Source organism: Podarcis tiliguerta (genome assembly GCF_965153285.1).
Source record: "Podarcis tiliguerta genome assembly, chromosome: 7".
In the NCBI taxonomy this organism is placed as follows: Eukaryota; Metazoa; Chordata; class Lepidosauria; order Squamata; family Lacertidae; genus Podarcis; species Podarcis tiliguerta.
The window spans coordinates 9,505,086-9,528,229 of record NC_139540.1 but is presented as its reverse complement, the minus strand read 5'-3'; the positions used below and the strand labels follow the sequence as shown (position 1 = coordinate 9,528,229).

Sequence of the window (23,144 nt, the reverse complement as noted above, 5' to 3'; positions counted from 1 at the left end):
GTTGTAGGTTCGATCCCTTTATGAGACAGCTGCATATTCCCGCATTGCAGGGGGTTAGATTGGTCAGCCTTTCTCAACCTGTGGGTCCCCAGATGCTGTTGAACTACAACTCCCATCACCCCTAGCTAGCAAGGCCAGAGCTCAGGGATGATGGGAGTATATTTGGGGACCCACAGGTTGAGAACCACTGGATTAGATGATCCTCAGGGTCCCTTCCAATTCTGCATTTCTATGATATGAGCTCTGTAACTGTGATGGCCAACTATGACGCCTGACTACATGCAAAGAGACATGTTTGCAGAACAAAACTAAACCCCCAAGCTCACAAAACATGGCAGAAGAACATAATAGGCCTAGATTTTACAGAAGCTGGACATCCCTTATCAAGATTTATCACTCTAGATTAATCCCTACTAGGGCAGATTATAGCAATAAAAACCAAGATGCACAGTGGCTGGCAATCAAGAGGTCTGCAAGATAAAGCCAGGAATAATCTGTTACCTGTAGAGCATATATATATCCTGCAGGGCACCTTGACATCCAAGTTGCTGTGCAGAAATTGGGAAGCACTGTACTACCCTAATCCAAGTGTGGCAAAAAGCAACCTTTTGGAGCCTTACTCATCTTTCCTTGCACCATCTCAGTGGCTTGCTGGAAGGAAGAAGAGCATGCTAGGACAGATGACAGCAATCGTTCTGATGACGCCAAAACACACTCATATTCAAACTGTCCTAGAAGATGAGTCAACTATGCTGCAGTTACCGGATATTGATCAGGTCTGCAGCTGAACTATTGCCTCTTAAACTGTACATTCTGGCAAGCAAGGAGGCAGTCCTTTAGGCATTAATATAACTCAGGCTGAAGTGCAAAGTTCCGGTAATTCAACATGAAAGACTGCTTCTGTGAGCGTTCCAAAGAGATCAATACATATTCAACCATGAGAGGCCATTTACATGATAAAGATGTTAGGAACATCATTATGCCCAAGCATGCCAATTAAGAAGCAACTTCCAAGTAGGGATACAAATCATGATCATCTGTTTCTGGCTTTCAACAGCCGGCATTCATCCCACTCATGCAAAATCTCAATCAAGGTTCTATTCTGCCAGTTAGCAGACAGAAATTCAAAGGCCTCAAAAGGGTGAGCAGGGCTTTTCCTGTATCTTTTAAAGGACCACAATTGCTTTTAGCCATTAAAACCCTAGCTTACAAATTTTAACTCGAAGTGGCAATTGTAAGTTATTTTAATATACTGTTATTCTGTTAGCCCCAATTGATTATATTTTGCCAGAGTAAAAAAAATAATGCTAGCAGCTTGTTATGACACGTAGTTGCAGGAATACCTTTTCTCCTAAAAGTCTGTTATCAGTAGACTCACAGTGATGCTCTGTCTGTAAAACCACCCTGTGAGAGAGGCAAGGCTAAGAAACAGTACAAAGTCACCCAGTGTATTGCATGACTGGGTGAGGATTTCAACATGGGTCTTCTTAGTCCAAGCCAAGCACTCTAACCCTTAATTGCTTCTTACAGAAAGCTGAAGCTGGACTCTTAGTACAATTTCTTTTCTTAGCGTATCAAAAGGAACAACCTCCACCCAGTTGTAAAACACAACCTTTGGGCATAAAAGGCCCTGGGTTCAAATCGTGCCATCTTCATTAAAAGTCCAGATAGCAAGGCTGGAAAAGAGAGAGATGCTGCTGCCACATGGACCCACCATTTGACAACATGCAGCAATGTCATATGCTCATACATTTAAATGGTCTTAATATTGTTCAGCCTTTCAAGAACAGAGGTGGCCATTTCTGGCACTAACTGTTATATGACTTTTTCAGTGGAGTGGTTCCAACTCTGTCAAGTTGATTTCGAAGGTTCTCTGTTCGCCTTCCTCCTACTGTACCCCTATTAATTTTAGAGGACAAACTTTTTCGTTACCCCACCCCAAGTGAAGTGACCCCCCAAACCACCCTCTGAACTTACCAACATACTGTTAGGGCGGTTTTCTTGAATCTTGGAGTTTTCTAATGCAACTTGCCACAAGCCAACATCCAGTAGTCTGCATCCTACAGAACAGAAATACATTCTTCAGTGCCGGTTGCCTGTCTTTAAAGTACCCACACAAATACAGTGGTACCTCAGGTTACATACGCTTCAGGTTACAGACTCCGCTAACCCAGAAATAGTACCTCGGGTTAAGAACTTTGCTTCAGGATGAGAACAGAAATCGTGCTCCAGCAGCGCAGCGGCAGCAGGAGGCCCCATTAGCTAAAGTGGTGCTTCAGGTTAAGAACTGTTTCAGGTTAAGAACGGACCTCCGGAACGAATTAAGTACTTAACCCAAGGTACCACTGTATATTTGTGCACATCACAAGATACAGCAAATCAAAAAGTGTAAAATTGCATCATCTGTCTCGCTTCTGTCAGGCCACCTGCTAAAGATGTATTACCCACCTACCAGTTGTTGAAAATGTCCCTAGGCCAAACCCCAGGTAGTTTCACATCTTTTTTAAAATAATAAGACTAGATAAATAGCTCAGTTGGTTAGAGTGCTGTGCTGATAATGCCAAGGTTGCAGGTTCGATTCCCGTATGGGACAGCTGCACATTTCTTCTTTGCAGGAGATTTTTGACTAAATGGTCCTCAGGATCCCTTCCACATCTATAATTCTATGCAAATATGTAATTTATTTCTGCAACATTTTATACCCAGTCTTTCCTCAACAAGTCCAAAGCAGCTAAGTTAAAACAATAACATGATCGCAGTTACAATTTCCCAATTCAGTATAATAAAGCAGCCATAAAAGCACTAAAATTTAAAAATAGAAAGCGCCCTCCTATTTAAAAAATGTTGATTTAACTGCAGCAATTAAAACCACTTCAAAAAGAGAACAATTATTTATTCTGGAAAAGGAAGGCTTTGACCATCCTATGAGAAGCCATTAGAGAGGAAAGGAGATGAGCATTCCTCAGGAAGAAAACCCAGGACTGGAAACAACCAGGGGGAAAGCTCTCTCTGTGGTCCCAGCTGGGTACAATTCTCGGGATAATGGGACACATAGGATGGCCTCAGACAACTATCTCAATGGGCAGGCAGGTTCATAACTTGCTTAGGATGGGGGCGTCTTGGGAGAACATCCCATTTTATTTTACTCTTAATGCTGGAGTCTAACCATCAACTATCTAAATGTTAGACAATAAAAGCAAGCAAAGAATCCACCGGTGAGCAGGCTTCCTTGCAGGCAGCTGTATCAAGCTCTCCTGTTTAAAATCTGGTCTTTTCCTTTTAAAATCTAGGCACCGTGTTACTCTAGAGTAGCCGTTCACCAACCTGGTGACCTCCAGATGTTTTGGATTACAGCCCCCAGATGACCGAATCAGTCTTAAATTTGTTTTCGTACCTTCCAGAGCGTATCTGGGCACAATTAAAAGCATGGCCAATGTTTCTGTTGTTGTTTTAAAGGAACTGTAAAACTAAATCCGAACTTAATACAAACATAAAGTAGCCTTGAATTTACGGCCTTCTTAAAATGTGTGAAATCTGTTTTACTTTGTAAACAAACAATTGGAAGGAAAACATCCTTCTCAGTCATCATACAAGCAACATTATCATTTTATAACATCGAGAGGGAAATAAATATTTTAAGAGGTTTAATAAAGGACACCCACAGAGATGACCTTAAAAGGAATTCCAGGAAGACTCGTTTGCAAACACAAATAAATAATGGGTTTGTTTTGCTTTTTAAAAACCTGCTTTAAAATGTAGAAAAGTTTTGATTTTGAGGTTAATGAAGTTAATTATTCTGCTCTTTAAAAATGGGAAGGTCAAACAGCATTGTTTTGGGGAAACCAAAAATAGCTTTCCTGAATGTAAACAATGTGCAAAGGAAAAAGCCCAGTAGCACAAGTTCAGATCCTTGAGTCTAGTGAGCTGCTCACATGTCTGTGTGTCTGTTGCACCCCTTACTAGCCCTGTACAACCTTCTCACTTCCCTTTCAGACAGCTGATCTGTTGACAAAAGGGGGGGGGAGAGAAAAAGAAAGCTAGTCTGTGTATAATTCAATTTGTGCATATTATGTTACACAGCTTAAGAAACAACTACATTTATTATTAATATTTAACTGTGAGGTATGTAAGTAGCTAAGATTTGCATGTTTAGCATTTGCATTTCTCCTCCTATTCATATGCTTAGCAATAGTGCAGTTCCTGCTTGCAGAATAGATCTGTGTGCCTTTTAATCCTAAACACAAGGTGGGCAGTAGAACAGTCTAGGTCTCAGACACTTGGAGGCTCAATGCTGGGCCTCTTATATTGAAGGTGTAGCAGGTCAATCTATATACAATCTACTGCAGGGGTCAGCAACCTTTTTCAGCCCACCTATCTCAGAGCTTGTGGTGGGCTGGACTATATTTTGGAAAAAAAAAAATGAACGAATTGCTATGCCCCACAAATAACCCAGAGATGCATTTTAAATAAAAGGACACCTTCTACTCATGTAATAACACGCTGATTCCCAGACCGTCCGTGGGCCAGATTGAGAAGGCGATTGGGCCGCATCCAGCCCCTCGGGCCTTAGATTGCCTACCCCTGATGTAGTCTTTTTTTAAAAAAAACTGAGATAGGGGAGCCAACTATTTTTTCCCATGGCTTCTCAATTCCTCTTCTGCCACCGTGTTTGCTGTCATGCCAACAACGGCTTCTGTAATATTATGCACCAAATGCTTTGCCACAACATGATACATGACACCACCATACCTAACCACCAGCCTACTCAAAAGGTCACATGAATCGGGACAGCAAAGTTCCACCATGCAATTCTGTGGCAATGCCACACAAATCCCACCAGGAAAACTTGTAAGCAAAGCAGCAGAGAAGATGGCAAAAGTCGTAGCAGGTAAAGGGGAAGGTCTCGATGGATAGCTTGGTCTGTACAGCACGAGACTGTTAATCATGGGGTCATGGGTTCAAAAAGGCTCCTGCATTGCAGCAGGTTGGACTAGATGACCCTCATGGTCTATACAATTCTGTGATTCTATGGAAAAGCTAAAAGAGAAAAAGGCCATTTGCAAATTACAAAAAGTTTTGAAAGGCAAAGACGCATTTCAGCTTAACTCTAAATTGTATTTTGGCATGTTTTATTTTGTGTTCTTATCCCCCAGTGCTAGTTTCACTTATTCTCTACCTTAGTCGTCTTCAGGTACTGTTCGGAGGAATTTCCTCATAAGCTAATCAGGACTCATAAAGGTAAAGGGACCCCTGACCGTTAGGTCCAGTTGCGGACGACTCTGGGGTTGCGGCACTCATCTCGCTTTACTGGCTGAGGGAGCCGGCGTACAGCTTCTAGGTCATGCGGCCAACATGACTAAGCCGTTTCTGGCAAACCAGAGCAGCTCACAGAAACACCGTTTACTTTCCCACTGGAGCAGTACCTATTTATCTGCTTGCACTGTGTGCTTTCAAACTGCTCGGTTGACAGGAGGAGGGACCGAGCAACGGGAACTCACCCCATTCCGGGAATTCAAACCGCCAACCTTCCAATCGGCAAGCCCTAGGCTCTGTGGTTTAACCCACAGCGCCAGCCTTGAATCAGGACTCATACTTAGTCATAAACTTTAATTTCAGTGGGTTCACTCAGTGTAAAATTTAGTTGAATATCACCCTTAAAAAACAATAATTGTCAACTCAACCACTCCTTTCCTTCTTGCATCTTTCATTCAGATTCTGTTCTTTTAAAACACAATGAAGTTTCCCAGCGACCTTACTCCTAGGGGATTCAAAAAAACGCCTCAGAGGAAATTTCGGACATGGAACAGAAATGCTGTCTGGGTCACTGATCATTAATAGTTTGTTTTCCTTTTATCTTTCTAACTTTCACTTCAGTGTAAACTCAATTACCATTACTTGGGAACAAGATTTACCACAGATTCTGCTGCAATATGGGCACACAGATTGCAAAGAACAAGGCCCAATGTTGTAAAATTACAAGGAATTCTGGGCACTACTTCACTCTTTCTTCAAATGTCTCCCTCAAAAACTATTTATTCCATGAAGCCCTTGCACACCCCTCTCCGGTCCTCCTTTTATTATCTCCACTCCTAGCATCAGACTGCAAGCTCCTTGGGACAGAGCCCTGTATCTTTTTTGCTTACGTTCCAGAGCTCCATGTCCCAAATAAATAAACTTCTATGCAGTATTGCTAAGGTATTAAGTCACGTCTTGGAGGTTTTCCAGTTATGCTCGTGTGCAACATTGGGGCCAAACTTGTGCTTCTCCAAAAGGGAATCAGCTTACAGTCGATTGTGAGTTGTGCCACATGCCAGCACAGGATGAAAAATCTGGCAGGAACATACAAACTTGAAAACTTTAAGGTGGTTTAGCCTTCACAGTCAAGGAGAAAGCTTGAAGATGCACAAGTAATTGCTTAGAAAACAGAGAAAAGCCAAAGAGACATTAGGGGGTCTGCTGTATAACTAGCTTTGAATTATATGGCTTTTAATTTGTATGAGCTCCATCACCTATAACACAACTCATTCCTTCCTTCACACCACCTCTGTCCTTACCCCAATGTCCAATTTTTGCAGCAGCTAGGCCCCCAGATGAAAACCAATTACAAATATATCACGATTTCACAAAGCTAGTGATGTGAAGCTACACCACTCACCCATGAACTAAAAGGCCAAATTCCACCTCAGCTCTTACGAACTCTCAAAGCGATTTTGAGCTATACGGTCTTATTTTGTCATCTGCAAAATCTGAAAAATATACCTCATACGATTATGATGAGCAAGGCTTTCTAAAGCACTTCGCACAGTGCAAGTTCTGCATAAACAACTTTTTAACCACGTGCATCGTCCAACCTGCATGCAGTATTTGAGTTATGGCAGACAAGATGTCGAGTGCCCTGTTGTACAAAACAAATGCATTAGTATTGGCATTTTAAAAATTCCACCAGAGACAAGCAGGAACCTCACTTAAGGATAAAGACACGTGCAGATCACGAGCAGGTTGTGCTAGGATGATCACATGCAACACTTGCTCATTCTCCTTCAAACTTTAAGAACTAACACTAACTGCAGGGCGGAAGACAGTCATGCATTTTGTTCCCAGAGTGCTGCACTTTAGAGGCTGTACAAATAGTTCTCACTCTCCCATCTGTCAAGAGCTATTGACCAACTAGATGGGAGAATGAGCACATCACAAATGCTGTTTTGTGTTAAACAAGGCAGTACTATGAAGTGCAAGCATGCAACCATGGCCCTCAGCCCTAGAGAACACGTTGAACAATCCCTTTTAAAAAAACAAAACCCCAGCAGAAGTGTAACTGGCGGGAATGGTAACACAACGAAGAGAGGAACAACAACAGCAAACGATACAGGTTGCGGCTAAGCAACCCAGAATAAATTATTGCAAAGTTGCACAACCCATGCCTCTCCTCCCACATCTATGGAAACATGGCATTGCCCCTGCAATTTATCCTAGCATTTGAGAGATAAAGGCTGCAATTAAATATGTACCTAACACTAAGACTTGTCAACTTCCACATGAGAGCTGGCCCAATTTATTAACTCCCACTAAAAGCAAAAGATTAGAAAAGTTGTGGGCCAAGTGGTTAGGGAACTCACGCAGAGTTGAAGAATATTCAAGAAGTGAAGTCACCCCTTTTGTTGAACCCTCTTATCTCCCAAATGCCTCATCCAATTTACCTCAAGTATTCCAGAAACATTCTAGCACCAAGATAAATATTACACAAGGTTTCAGGCAGCAAGTGGGGGGTGAGCAGGGGAGGGGGAAATAGATGGAAATTGGGACAGAAAGAATTTCTGACCACAAGAACCTATCAACTTTGATCGCATTCATATAAATTTAAGAGACAGAGAACTAGAAAATTGCAGAAGGACTTCAAAGAAGGTTCACAACACATTAAGCTCTGCCCCCACATTCTTCAATTTTCCCTAAAAAGAATTAAGATAGACTTTAAAGTCGGGTAGAAATACCTCCTAGAGTTCACGTTTTCTTTCTCCAAAGTAAACACCTGGTTACTGCTTGGAATGTTGTCACTACAGTGGTACCTCGCAAGACGAATGCCTCGGAAGACGAAAAACTCGCAAGACGAAATAGTTTTTTGTTTTCTGAGTTGCTTCGCAAGATGGATTTCCCTATGGGCTTGCTTCGCAAGACGAAAACGTCTTGCGCCTTTTTTTAAAAACCGCCAATGCATTCCTATGGGAAACTGTCAATACACAGTGGTGCTTTGCAAGACGAAAAAATTCACAAGACAAAAAAACTCGCAGAACGAATTAATTTCGTCTTGCGAGGCACCACTGTAATCTTAAATTGCTTAGAAACATTGATCTATATAGAATTGAGTTTAGAAACTCCAGCAGCATGGGGCAGAAAAAATTATGGGGCTTCATTTTCCTATGCAGAAATTCCGTTTTTGTAAGCTCGTTTGCAGAAAATGAATGGATGCCAGTTGCAAATACAATACCAAGCTTGGAATGTAATACTTTTTTGCTTTTTCTAATAAATACAAGCAAACTGATCGTGCTAAATTAGATCACACCCCAGCATGTGAGAATATTTTCTTATGCTAACTGAATTTTTCCGTCCTGATGCAAAAAAAAATCTCAATTCAGCCCCCCCCCCCCCCCCCGGGAAAACGCACATCACTGTTCTTTAATATATTACTGCCTCTTGAAGAAAGCTTGAGTTGTTGCATTTTTAAGAGGACTGTGAGATGTGCCCAGGACAGGGTAGATTTCGAAGGCAGGCATTGAGAAAGACGCTTGGCAGCAACTCCCTGGTAACTGTCAACTGGAGGAACTGCTTGAACACTGCAACAGAAAGTGGCAAATTTCTAGGACTTAAAGCACTCTGACATCTTTCTCCTTTTCAGCTTAGAAGAAACTGTTTGCCGCTTTCCCTTCTATTGCCATCTGTCCCACTGACCACCTTCCCCAAGTTTTCTTCAGATTCCTTCTGTGATGTTGGTGTTCCACAATTTTTTCCAGAAATGGGCATGTTTATTTTACTTGCATTTAATAACCAGAAACTGCCAAGTTTTCCTAATGCTGCATTTGCAGTTGGAAGCCATTCATTGTTACTAATGAACTTATGAAACGGAAAAGTTTTGGACTCTCGTTTGAAAGAAGCCGATTTGAGGATTCATTCACACAAGAATTAACTCCGAGAAACGCCAGTATTTGGAATTTGCTCGTGGAAGTGCCACAATAAAGGATTCCCCAGAGCAGCTGAAATTACAGCTCTGTGAAGTACTTTGAAGTGCTCTGGGGGCTATTTTACTGTGAAACATGTGCAAACATACTTCATGCAGTGAAGTGGCCACACCTGAGGGGCAGGAAGAGAGGGAGAAAGAATTCTCTCCACTCCCCACAGAGGAGATGGTTGCTAAGGCCACTGCTTCATCCACCAACAGAGAGGAGGCCATTGACATAAACACTGCACCTTATATTTCACGAGGGCTTATGCTCTGTCTTCTCCTGGAAACCAATACAAGAAACAGTAGATGAGAGACTGTACAGTACAAATTCTTCTCCATTTGCCCTCCCTTCTCCACAACTGCACGGCAGTATTTATTCTTAAGATATGAACAGGTATTTTACTCCAGTACAACTATTGTTTTAATATGGTGATGTATGTAGATGTTACCTGAGAACAACCTGAAAGCTGAACTTTCCTCCTCATACCACACACTGTTCTAGAAACACTGTACCACTGTGCATGGATACCACTTTCAAAAGGTTTCACTTCCGCATGTATATAATCTAAGCCAGAAGTGAGGAACCTCCAGCCCTCAGGCCAATCCTGGCCCGCCAGGAATCCAACCTGAACTGCCAGGCTACTTCCCCAAAACTATGTCCACTCACCCATCAGCTGACATCACTCATGATGTCACCTAATAGGCACTAGATACTTGTTAAATCCTGCATTGGCTGGGTACGTGTGCACAGCCAAACTGAGAAGGAATGAACCTCTACTTATCAGCTGAGGAGCAGGGTTCAATCCTGCTCAGTTTGGCCGGTTTCCATGCAAACACCTTCTTGTTTCAAGGAAATGGGCTTCTTCTACATCATTTAGGCAGTTTTCCATGAAAGCCTGTATTTGATCCCCTGCCAAAATAGCAGGACCCTCCCATTTTGAGCAGGAGATTCCAAACAGCATCCTTCCGGATTCAGAAAGAGAAGTGCATCAAAATCAGCTAAAATGCAGGATTTTTTCTTCTTTTTTTAACCACTGTTTTAGCAAGGGATTCTATGCAACTCTCTGCTAAAATGAAGGAACAACCCCTCCCTTTTAGCAGCCCACAAGGTGCTTTTAAGTCCCAATTCTGGGAGTTCAAAGTACAGTGGTACCTCGGGTTAAGTTCTTAATTCGTTCTGGAGTCCGTTCTTAACCTGAAACTGTTCTTAACCTGAAGCTTTAGCTAATGGAGCCTCCCGCTGCCGCCATGCAATTTCTGTTCTCATCCTGAAGCAAAGTTCTTAACCAGAGGTACTATTTCTGGGTTAGCGGAGTCTGTAACCTGAAGCATATGTAACCCGAGGTACCACTGCACTTCGGCACAAGACGTCACTGTGATGCCTTGCGAGTCACACATTGGCAGCCTTGCACACCTGCCAGGTTTGGTCAAAGAGGCTGATCCTGATAACGGTCTGGCCCACATAGACAAAACAGTTTCCCTACCCTGATCTAGACTGTACCCAAACTCCCATTTCCCACACAACATAACTGTAACTGCTGCAATCTGCTCCCAACTCAATAACGTCCAACACATAGGATAAAGGAACAGCACATAATGTTCAGTATGAGGGAAATCCCATTCTCAGGGCTGCTTGGGAGGCTGTAGGTGGAATAGGATGGAAAACTCTATTACATAACTACTTCCTCATACTCGTGATGCACGTACAAGTATCCAGACAGGCACTACCACTGAGAATATGTCTCACAGCAACACTATCTTTACTCCCAACAATTTAACTATCTCCTCAGATTTGACATATATGACATATATGAAGAGCTGTGTATTGTACTGTAAGAGATTGTGTACTTGTTCCAGATCTCATGAGCAAAAAAGTGCAAAAAAAAAAAAGGCGAATGTGAATAAAACATCAAGGTTTTGAGAAAAGATGCTTGCCTCACTTGCTATAGAGAACACAAACATATTTAGGCTGGTGACCTCCGCAAATCCACTAAGGTCATAAGATCTGGAATGATCTGCTGAGTTACTGCTTCTTGCCCACACTTCAAGATGTGGAAGGCAGCTATGAAATTGGTGACATATTTTCCAGGAGCACATTAACACACCACAGACGGAGCTTAATTTTTAACCCAGTTTGTAAAAAGGCCCAATGGAATCTCCACTTTTTGCTTTCAATACCCCTTCTGAGGTTATGCCCTCCCTCATGTGGTATGTTATTAGAGCAAGTGAATTCAACTCCGCTGTGTTCAGTACAAACTGTTTGGGAAGGGAAAAGAGAAAGCAGGGCCATCTCTCAGCCTCTCCACAATTTCTTACAAACAGCTACGGCAGCCCCAAAAAAAGAAAAGGTGAGCAGCCTTCGAAGAGCCCCACCCATATGAAGATAATTATAGCAAAACCAAAATAATTCTAGTCCTTGGGAACTGTGGGGCCGAGAGCGGGAGGAATCAGGCCAGAAAACTGAGATTTTATATAGCAGCTAATTGAGCTAATTGTGTCCATTTTTATTCAAATCAACAAACTGGATAAGCCTCCTGAGGAAAGCAGCTGGGAGGAAGAATTCTCTACCCTGATGTCAAAATGTTAAGAAGTTCGCTTTTCATTACTCTGTGGAGGTTTGCCCTCACCAGCATTCTTTACTGCTGTTCTGCAAAACGAGACAGGGTGGGATAGCATTGAGTAAGCATGCTGACAAGTCTGGCAGGTTCAATTAAGACTGTGCTGTGATGAGCTATCGGGCTGATTGCAGAGAAGTCACCCTATGACTACAGCAATTTACATCTGTTCTCGTTCTAGAGGTTTCACACTTATTTCAAACTATCATCTACTAAGGTATACATGTGATTTCTTCATTTAGCCCTGTAAAAAAACAACAACGATATAAATAGAATGGTTTCCTGATACAAAGCAGCAACTGCTTATATAGTGAACAGGCAACATCCACATCTTAGATGCACAACTGTCAATCACCGCAGGCCTGGGTACAGCACATTGAAATGGAGTAATTTCAATGAACCACAATTTTTATTTAAAAAAATCCTGAGCAGCAATGCTGCATCAGCAGTCACTCAGATTCCCCCTAAGAAGTGTACTGTCAGCAGAAAGTTTCAGAAAGCAGAACCCAAGTTTCCAGCTCAGGAGCAACCTCCTGTTGCTATACGCTACAGCTCCGAGACTTCTCTTGTCTCATTCTTGCTTCCTCACACAAACTCCCTTTCCTTCAATCCAACGCTGCTTGCAATGCCCATGAAGAAACAATTCTGCTGTTTTAGTCCCAGTCCCTCCCTATCAGACATCATGGGATATATATATATATATATATATATATATATATATATGTAGTCCTTACAACATTATCTATCAACAATCTTAAAGAAGTGGCAAGCCTAGCTAAGGAAAGCAGATAAACAAGGAAGTGAAGAGTATTACACAAAACTGTCACTTGATATCCGTCTTTTATAGAAACTATTTTGCTGGGAAGCTTGAGGGAAACACTCCGGATATCCCCTACCCCACTTCCTCAATTCTGCAGAGAAAGGGAAAGCTCTGCCAGCTGCTGGGTTGTCTTCCTTTCCCCAAACACCCAGTTGCCCCCTAAAGGACGACTAAAGTGTCAAACAGCAATCACCAAGACAGGGTGCTCCAAAAAGATAACCAAAGGAATCAGAGCTGCCTTCCTATGCAGTACAGCTGCCCTAACAGGGAAGACCTCTCAGGGCAAAAACGCCAGAACTCTTTTGCATCTTGTATCACCAACTCTTCCAACCCATCTGTGACATTCCTCCCTAAAGGAATCTTGACAGCAAAGCAGGGAAACATCTTTATCTCCCCTCCGCATCACCCAATGTAATCAGAAAAGGACCCTGCGGGGCATGCAGAGGTCATAGCATGCATGCATGCATGCGTGTGTGTGTGTGCAAGCTTGCCCATAGCATATAGAACAGAGACCCTTTTTCAAACAGCACCTTTCCTTTTTGTACCAGTTCACTTTTCAGCAAGCCCCCCCCCCCCGCCCCACTTCACATTCCCTTGACATCCTCAAAGCCCAGAAACACAGCAAGGAGGAAGCTTGTCAACTTAGGTGGGGGCAGTAGTATGGGAGGGGGAGTGGAGAGACACAAGCACAGGACTGTTGGTGCTTCTCTGGGACACTTGGGATAGATATGGGGGCACTCTAGCATGTTGCCCCCCCCAAAAAAAAACCAGAAAAGAGCAGAGAGACTTATTTGAGGAGACGAATATAGGTGCGTTTCAATGTGGGGCTGTCGTTTTCTTTCAGAGAAGTGCCGAAAAAGTGGGGGGGGGGGGAGCTTCCTGCTTTTGACCCCATAAGCAAGAGGGGAGCACAAACACCTCCATAGGTCTCAGAAACACACAGACCACAAGGAGGACTAGCACCTTAGGGTGGTTATGTGTGCGTGGGGGGGGGGGAGGGACACATTACATGAGGGGAAGCAGAGACTTCCTCATTTAAGTCTAGGGGCTCCTGAGGGCAGGAGAAGCAGCACAGGGGTCACCCCTACGTGGGGAGGGGCGCTGTTGCTGTTTTTTGCAGAAGTGACAGGAAAAAGAGGGGGGAGGGCAATTTCTGCTTTTGACCCTATTGGGGGGGGGAGAGAACTATAGGAAACATAGGGGGCAGCCAGAAGCACCTAAGACTGTGAGGAGGACTGGCACCCTATGTATGTTGATTTGTGGGGGGGACACACATTACATGAGGGGAACCAGAGGCTTCCCCCCACGTCACCCCTATAAGTTCAGGGGCTCCTGAGGAGAAGCAATGAGAAAAGGGTACGGGGGGCACCTCTTCTATGCCCCCCCACAAAGCCCCCCCAAATGTGAGGAAGGGGGCGTGGCCACGGGGAACAGCGCACCCCACTCCTCCTCCTCCCCCCCCGCCCGTACCTGCTGTGGGGGTTGGGGTGCGGGGGGGGCTCTCGCTCTCTCCCCTCCCGCCCAATCCGCCCCCCCTCCCTCCGCCGCTCCGGCCGCCGCTGCCGCCGCTTCTCCTCGCCTTTAGTTTGACCTTTTTCCGTGCCTCAGCTTTCTCCCCGCCCTCCGGGTCTCTGACGTCAGCGCCCTAGCAACCAATCCCCGCGCCGCCTTCCCTTCCTTCCTTCGCCCTCCCCCTTCCGCGCGCACGCTTCGCCCCGCCCCCTCCTCCCGAGCTCTCGCGCTCGCACGCCGGTGAGAGAGAGAAGGGGCGTGACGGAATGGGGGAGGGCCGTTCGGGTGAGCCCACGTGGGCGCGCGGGAGCCAATCGGAAAGGCGGGCTGGCGATAGGCGCGCTGGGGCGGCCGCGGCTCCTGGTTCTGGCCGCGCAGGGGCAAGAAGAGAAGGGGGCGTGGCGTGGGAAGGGCTTCCCTGATTGGAGGAGCGGGAGATGGGAGGTGAGAGCGGGGCGGGGCTCGAGGTCCCGGGAAGGAAATAAGGAGCTCCCTGTTAGATGAATAGGATTGGGTCGTTGTTTCTTCTTTCTGTCCGTGCGTGGTTTTTTTTTTTGCTCTCCGATTTTGACAGTGAGGCGCGCGCTTTGCTGGAGAAGAGAAGCTGCATATGCATGCATTTTCAGAGTAATGCAAAAAATAAGAGTACTAGTCTAGATAGATGGATAGGTGGAGACATGCGTTTGCAGAGTAATGCGGAAATAATAGCACTTGCAAGAAAAGTGCACGCATGCATTTTCAGAATAGGGCAAACATAGCACTCGCAAGACAGGTGCAGACATGCGTTTGTAGATGAATGCAAAAATAACAGTTCTTGCGAAAAGAAACGCATGCGCTTGCTTTGAGCTGTGCAAAACCGGCGCTGCTTGCTTGCACATTCGATGCGCGATTTGCACAGCGCTGTAAAACAGCATATCTGCGGCTTAGGCACATAGGCGCCTGCTCGTCTTGCTTAGCGCGCTGACAACACTCCCGCGTGCTTTGCAGAATGCGGAAAAGTTTGCAACATTCTCAGGGATGTTTGGCAACTTTCTTAAGGGCGTTGAGTATGTGATGTTGCGTTAAGGTCGTCTGGTGCCTCAAGTATTGAAGCTAATTCCCGTGAGGGGTGGGGGGAGGCGGGGTATAAATAATAATTCAGTAATGCTACAGTGCTAAGCGTGCCTACCCATAAATAAATTATATTGAATTCATTGGTGCATACACTCTGGAGAGTGGGATTAGGATGGCAGCCTAAATTGGTTAAAATTAAATTTGTTGCCATGACGCATACCCTGAAGATCAAAAGCGTTATGCTCTGCCATGCTGGGATCATAGAGTTGGAAGGGATCTGAGGGTCATCTAGTCCAACCTCCTGCAATGCAAGAATCTCAGCTAAAGCATCCATGACAGATGGTCATCCGACCTCTGGTTAAAAACCTCCCACGAAGGAGAGTCCACAATCCCCCAAGGGAGACTATTCCACGTTCTAACAGCTCTTACTGTCAGAAAGTTTTTATGAACGTTTAGTCTGAATCTCCTTTCTTGCAACTTGAAGCCACTGGTTCGAGTTCTACCGTCCAGAGTAGGATAAAGCAAACTTGCTCCATATTCCATGTAGCAGCCTTTGAGATATTTGAAGATGGCTATCATATCTCCTCTCAGTCTCCTCTTTTCCAGGCTAAACATACCCAGCTCCTTCAGCCGTTCTTCTTAAGACTTGCCTTTTCCAGACCCTTGATCATCTTGGTTGCCCTCCTCTGCACACCTTCCAGCTTGTCATACACAACAGTGAACACCACCAGGCAGTATCGCTACTGCTCCACCATTTCTGCCCATGCATTCTTATGTTCCCTTGTGAGAACACCGGGAAAGATCTTGTTATGTACTGAGTTGAATAGAATCCAAACTGCAGCAGTCTGATTGGTCCTAGAACAATAGGATCCAAAAGGCAGCAGTCTGATTGGTCCTAGAACAATATGATTCAAAATGCAGCAGTATGATTGGTTGGCAGGAACCACCCAATCATGCTCCAGATAGAAGTGAATCCACAACCTGATTGGCTTACAGTAGAATTCCGGAATTAGCCAATCATGTGCAGCCCATTGTGTAAATAATGTATATAAAGCAGATACTTTGAGGGGACTTTCATTCATTCCTCCTCACCACTATGAGCTGAATGAAGAGCATGAAATCACTTTGCAACTCTGAGTATATTTCAGATCTGTTATGCCAGTGTACTGCCTCAAATTTAATCACTTCACCCCTGCGATTTTCTGGCAGGAGGTACTGCAAATGGAATTTTTTTTCTGGAATCAAATAACAGTAATGCACACTAAATAAGAGTTATATTCCATTGCTTTCCCAGAAGTGCCTTTTATGTCGTGTGAAAGGTCAACCATAATGCAGAAATTCACAGTCAGGGAAACACCAGGACAATGGAATAAACTGCCATGTGAATCGGCCACAGGCTGCACCTCTAGCTCAACATGTCCTGCCCAGGCTTCACCCACACTAAACCATTTTTCTGTGGATTCCACACTTGTCTCCCACTCTGGCCCTGCCCAAAGTCAAAACAGCCTTCACATCCAAAGCGGACTTTATAACTCACATGGTGGGCAGCATACATCTTTCAAAGTTGATCCTGAAGCCCATCTCTGAAGTCTACAGTTGGCAAGTGGCAAACTGCATATTCACCTACCTTTCCACAGGTCTTCCCCCTGTTCGCTTCTATAGGGCCCTGGGAGGGGGCATGAATTAATACAGTGGGAATTTAGGTCTCGTAGGACCTGACCTTTGCTTGAATCATGCGTTGGTTTTGATCCCGTATAATTCTGATGGCTTGAGGAGGATCAGTCGTTGGATATGCCAACCTGCAAGGCACACACCCAACTTTTGCAACTCCATGCATCGTGATTTTTTCTTTCTTCCTGGCTTCTAAATTATGCACAGCTTCTGATTTTCTCATGTAGCTTCACCTCACTCAAATCAAAGGTATGCAAATGGCTGTTTCCCTTTGGCTGCTTGCATTCATTAATAATGAAATAAACAAGCACGGTTACATGTGCAAAACAAATCTTTTCCTAGAGGGGCAGGCTGCATTCTGCCTACAGTATTATTGGGACGGCTGGAGCGCATGGGTTCTGTCTTCCCCATTGCAAGAGCTATTTAGGGAGGCATCCAATTATTAATGGGAGCGATTGATTTTCCCTGAAGCAAGGAGCCCCTTGCTACGCTATTTGGCTGGCTAACCAGACCAAGTGCATTATTTCTCCAGAATTCAAAGAGGCAAAGATGTGATTCTCAGAGGAGAAATGTGCATTTTGTATTACTCTTTTTTTTTAAAAAAATAATATTTATTAAAAGTTTAGTAGTTACAGAAAGAAAAAAGGAACAAAAAAAAACAATAAAAAATTAACAAACAATACATCAAAAATAAAAAGAAAAACAAAAAATACACCAAAACAACAAGAAAAACAAAAACATTTAAAAACACATCCAATTTCCATATCTTTACCTTTCATTTACTTGTTTCATCGACCTCCTCACACCTCCCTTTTTTATAATCTAGTTCAATTTAGCTATTTCAGCAAATCCTTTCCATCTTTCTCAATCTTTTTTTGTTCTATAATTTATCTTAACACAATCTAACTTTAAGTTTCCACTTTAGCCCATTAACAATCAGTTTTTGCTTAATTCTTTATAACATTTCTGCTAAAACCATGTAACTTCATTCCAGCATTCTTCTAACATTCATTAATTTTGCAGTATTTCTGTAAATATACTTTAAATTTCTTCCAATCTTCTTCCACCAACTCTTCTCCCTGGTCTCGGATTCTGCCAGTCATTTCCACCAATTCCATGTAGTCCATCAGCTTCATCTGCCATTCTTCCCGGGTGGGTAGATCTTGTGTCTTCTTGTATTACTCACATTAGTGGAAAGAGAAGGCTTGCCAAAAGCAGCCAGATGAGGTTTGGAGGTTACTCAGTGGCATAGCGTGGGGGGTGCGGGGGGGGGGGCTGGCCGCACCGGGCGCAACATCGGGGGGGGGGGCGCTCGCACTCGCAGCTCTCTGCCCCTACCTGGCTCACTCACTCACTCTCACTGCAGTGCTGGCTGTGCGAATCCGATCCGAGCCGCCGGGTCGCCGCCCACTGTGGAGGGGAGGGTGCCAGGTGTGCGGTGCGGTGCGGAGAGAGAGTGAGGGACTATCTGGGGGAGGGACAGTGCAGCGGGGGGGGGGGGCGCAAATTACTTGCCTTGCCCCGGGTGCTGACAACCCACGCTACGCCACTGAGGTTACTGAGCTCTAGGCCTAACAACAATTCTCTCCCATTCAGTCATTCAGTCATTTGGATTTGCAAAGGAGTTTACAAGAACAAAATAAGGTTTGTTATTTATATATACGGTATATCTGACATATATATCCCACCTTTCTCCTCCAAGGAGCTTAAGGTTGCGTATGTGGTTCTCCACCTTCCTCATTTAATCCCCAACAACAACCCTGCAAAGTAGGCTAGGCTGAGAGGCAGCGACTGGCACAAGGTCACCCCCAGCAAACTTTCTGACTGGTTGGGGATTCGAACCCAGGTCTCTCCCAAGTCCCTCTTCAAACAATCTATGACCACTACATTTTTTCGCTATAACAGTGGTACCTCGGTTTTCGAACGTAATCCATTCCGGAAGACTGTCAAGCTCCGAAACCGAGGTACAAAGCGCAGCCTGCAAATTTACTGTATTTTTCGCTCTATAAGACGCCCCAGACCACAAGACGCACCTAGTTTTTGGAGGAGGAAAACAAGAAAAAAAATATTCTGAATCTCAGAAGCCAGAACAGCAAGAGGGATTGCTGCTTTCACTGCGCAGCAATCCCTTTTGCTGGTCTGGCTTCTGGGATAGCTGTGCAGCTTGCATTCGCTCCATAAGACGCAAACACATTTCCCCTTACTTTTTAGGAGGGAAAAAGTGAGTCTTATAGAGCAAAAAATACGGTAATAGAGAAAATTGAGGGGGGGAAACATACACACTCGGTGGAAGCCGTTCAACTTCCGAAGCATGTTCAAAAACAGAAGCATTTACTTCCGGGTTTACGGCGTTCGAGTTCCGAAATGTTCGTTGACTGAGACGTTCAAAAGCTGAGGTACTACTGTATTTGCATTTTCAAATGCATGCTTTCCCTTAGTATATGCATTTCTGTACACATGACTTGGCTTACTTGACTGGAGAACTGCATTGCAGAATTCGGAGACCCGTGAATTTCAAAGCACGTCTCTGTTTAGGTTTGCATATTGCTTTGGAAAAGTGAATGAGGCAGATAAGCCTCATTCATGCAAACCGAAGTGCAAACATGCAAACCAGAGTGAATTTCTTGTCCATCCCTGCCTGCAAAACAACTCCCCAGAAGTATTCGATGTAGGAGGAACTAAGTTTCCACCAAGACTTGAAACACAGTGCAGAAGATCTCCCAGCCTGCCTTCCTCAACTGCAAGCCTATCATTATTGTTTATTAAACTGATGTGCCCCTCTTCATCTAAGGAGCACAGGGGGGTTTACAGTATAAAAACACATAAATACAGAACAAACAAAACAGTAACCCCCCTGCCCTCAGCACAGCTTAAAAGCCCATAGATTGTTTAATTAACCAAAGGCCTGGGGAGAAGAGGAATGTTTTCGCCTAGCACCTAAAGATATATAATGAAGGTGCCAGGCAGACCTCCCTGGGGAGAGCATTCCACAGGCAGGGAGCCACTGCAGAAAAGGCCCTTTCTCATGTTGCCGCCCTCTGGACCTCTTGCGAAGGAGGCACACGAAGAAGGGTCTCAGGTGATGGTCTCTGGGTCCAGGTCAGTTGATATGGAGAGAGGAGAAGAAGAAGAGTTTGGGTTTGATATCCCGCTTTATCACTACCTAAAGGAGTCTCAAAGCGGCTAGCATTCTCCTTTCCCTTCCTCCCCCACAACAAACACTCTGAGAGGTGAGTGGGGCTGAGAGACTTCAAAGAAGTGTGACTAGCCCAAGGTCACCCAGCAGCTGCATGTGGAGGAGCGGAGACGCGAACCCGGTTCACCAGATTACAAGTCTACCGTTCTTAACCACTACACCACACTGGAGGTCCTTGTGGTATTGCAGTCCTAAGCCTACATCACTGGGGAGCAGCGCTGGGATCTTCCTCCTTCCCTATATGAAAAGGCTGTTTAAAATAATGTTTGTAAAAAAAACAAAACCCAGAAGCTTTTCTTTTGGGAATTATAGGGATAGAACTACCTAAACTGTATAGAAACCTATTCATGTGTACAGTGGCAAGAATGTTCCTCGCACAAAAGTGGAAAGAAGCAGAAGTCTCAGCATAGGAAGAATGGATACAAAAACTTATGGAATATGCAGAAATGGTGAAACTTACAGGAAGAATAAGAGATCAAGATAACAAACTTTTTATAAAAGGATGGAAACGGTTTATTGAATATTTACAGATAAATTGTAAACAGATATGAACTGGCAGGATTATTGTAATAACCTGCAGTTTCATAAGAGTATATATTTAAAGAGGATGACCAAGTGAGCTAATTAAATTAATTTGGATATGCGGAAGATATTAAAAAATAAATTTAAGTCAAGTTTTGAAATGTCAAAATGGTTGTAAAATCAGTGAAATGTATAAACCTGAAAAGTATAAATAAAAAATGGAAAAGAAAAAATGGGATTTTTCCCTCTTCTATTATTCAGCCAATACTCCAGACAGACTAGCACTGCTAATCAACCTTTGACTGGCAGAAATAAGTAAAATGTAAAGTGGGGGAGGGAGATAGAATCATAGAAAATGTAGAGTTGAAAGGGACGCGGAGGGTCGTTTAGTGCAACCCCCTGCAATGCAAGAACCTTTTTGCCCAGTGCGGGACTCAAACCCACAACCCTGAGATTAAGAGTCTTGCGCTCTGCCAACTGAGTGCCTGTCAAACTTTGGTACATTTGGCCTCGCAAGAAGAAAGGGGATAAGATTCTCCTGTGAGACCCAGGTTCTGCACTCCCCCCCCCCCATTTCTTCACAATGTCTGTCTTTGCATTAATCCTGCTTGCTTGCATAAAGCTTAATTGGAGGTTAGACTGCATCCGGTCTTCCTCGAAAATTTATTCTGATTTTGTTGGTCATGCAGCAATCAGCATTCATCCTGATTTGTTTTTCCAGGATGGGGAGGGGCTGTACACCTTCCTGCTCTCCATCCATTCATCCCACACTTTTTAGTTCATTCACCTGTCGCTTCCCTAGGGCAGGGGTGGGAAAGCATTTGGGTCAGTCTTATGAGGCTTAGCCTTAACAGGATTGGGCTAAATTTGATAGATGGGCAGGACCACCCACCTGATGTCGTGATGGCATCAGGCACAAGGGTTTTGCCTTCATTAAACTGACAGATAAGCTATGGTTTTCCCATTAGTGATGTATGGAAGTGAGAGCTGGACCATAAAGAAGGCTGATTGCCGAAGAATTGAAGCTTTTGAATTATGGTGCTGGAGGAGACTCTTGAGAGTCCCATGGACTGCAAGAAGATCAAACCTCTCCATTCTTAAGGAAATCAGCCCTGAGTGCTCACTGCGAGGACAGATCCTGAAGCTGAGGCTCCAATACTTTGGCCACCTCATGAGAAGAGAAGACTCCCTGGAAAAGACCCTGATGTTGGGGAAGATGGAGGGCACAAGGAGAAGGGGACGACAGAGGACAAGATGGTTGGACAGTGTTCTCTAAGCTATGAACATGAGTTTGACCAAACTGCAGGAGGCAGTGGAAGACAGGAGTGCCTGGAGTTCTCTGGTCCATGGGGTCATGAAGAGTTGGACACAACTAAACAACAACAACAACAAATTGACAGATAGCTCAGTTGGTTAGAGCATGGTACTGATAACGCCAAGGTTGCAGGTTCAATCCCCGTATGGGACAGCTGCATATTCCTGCATTGCAGGAATAGATTATTCTGCTCTAAAATTCTACGATTCGTTTAGCAGGGGATGCTGATGCAAACCATCCTGAATTCCTTGCTTTGCTGTAGCAGGCTTTCCATGCAAATCCCATTCCTGTGTCGAATCCTGTTGAACTGAGCAAGATTTCACCCCCAGCTCATCAGCCGACCAGCAGAGGGTTAAATCCTACTTCTTTGCTCGTGGAAACAGGCAAACACAGCTAATACAGGATTTAACCCCGCTCCCCTGCACCATCACATGGTATCACAAGTAACACCATCTGATTGGCAAGTGGGTGTGGTTTGGAGAAAATGCCATTGTGGGCTCTCTCAGACCCCTGGGGTGGGAGGCCAGCTGGCAGGCCCCAGCTGTGCCGTCTCCATCCATCAGCCCGTGCTCCAACGTAAATCAGCGACCCAGGCTTCAAACCCAAGACATGCTATCAGCAGAGAGAACTGCACACACAGAATAGGCGTGAGGCTTGTGGAAGCATACTACAACTACAGATTTAGTAATCATAAATCAGGACAAAGAAACATGTCGGCTCTCTCTCGTGTCGTCTCAGAGAGAGCAGCAAAAGCAAAAGCCATACACAAACGGAAGTTCCCAGCATACTGTGCTGGAATGTAAACAGACATGTGACACGTAACAATCCCATGTCTGTTCCTTAAGGTAGAATGGAATTCTAACAGGACTAAGTTGCAGACGGGTCGAAGGTCGCCTATCCCTGTGCTCAGGGACATATCTGCCACGGATGCTTTAGTTGAGATTCGGGCATGGCAAGGTTGGATTTGATTACCCTTGGGATCCCTTCCAACTCTGCAGTTCTATTCTAGGAGTGCCTTGATCCACTTCAGTTTTGCAGACCTAAATTTCAGGTACACGCTTAAACCCCTGTTGTGAAATATAGATGCTCTTGATGTAACCTCAGCCGATTACTTGTTATAAAATAAAGGACTGCGCTTTAGAAAGGAATGTGCTCTTTTTTTCTCCACAAGAAGATCTGAGCTCATGAAGGAAAAGTTATGGGTCTCTCCCCGTGTGGTTACAGAC

General features: G+C 44.4%; 1 protein-coding gene across 16 annotated transcripts in view; it reads right to left on the bottom strand.

The window, feature by feature from the left end:
- Positions 1-14,285, bottom strand: part of LOC310682230 (uncharacterized protein) — a 31,255-nt gene extending 16,970 nt beyond the window's left edge. For 2 of the 16 annotated variants that reach the window (XR_014513771.1, XR_014513772.1), the window contains exons 1-2: positions 14,229-14,285; positions 1,978-2,060 (exon numbers count right to left, since the gene is read on the bottom strand). Coding sequence is in view for 2 of the 16 variants with exons in the window: in XM_083450771.1 (XP_083306897.1) it covers positions 1,978-2,060; positions 9,343-9,442 (183 nt within the window). In the remaining 14 variants the exon portion in view is untranslated. The other 14 variants (XR_014513777.1, XM_083450772.1, XR_014513783.1 and 11 more) reach the window with 12 other exon arrangements.
- Between the last annotated feature and the right edge of the window lie 8,859 nt (positions 14,286-23,144).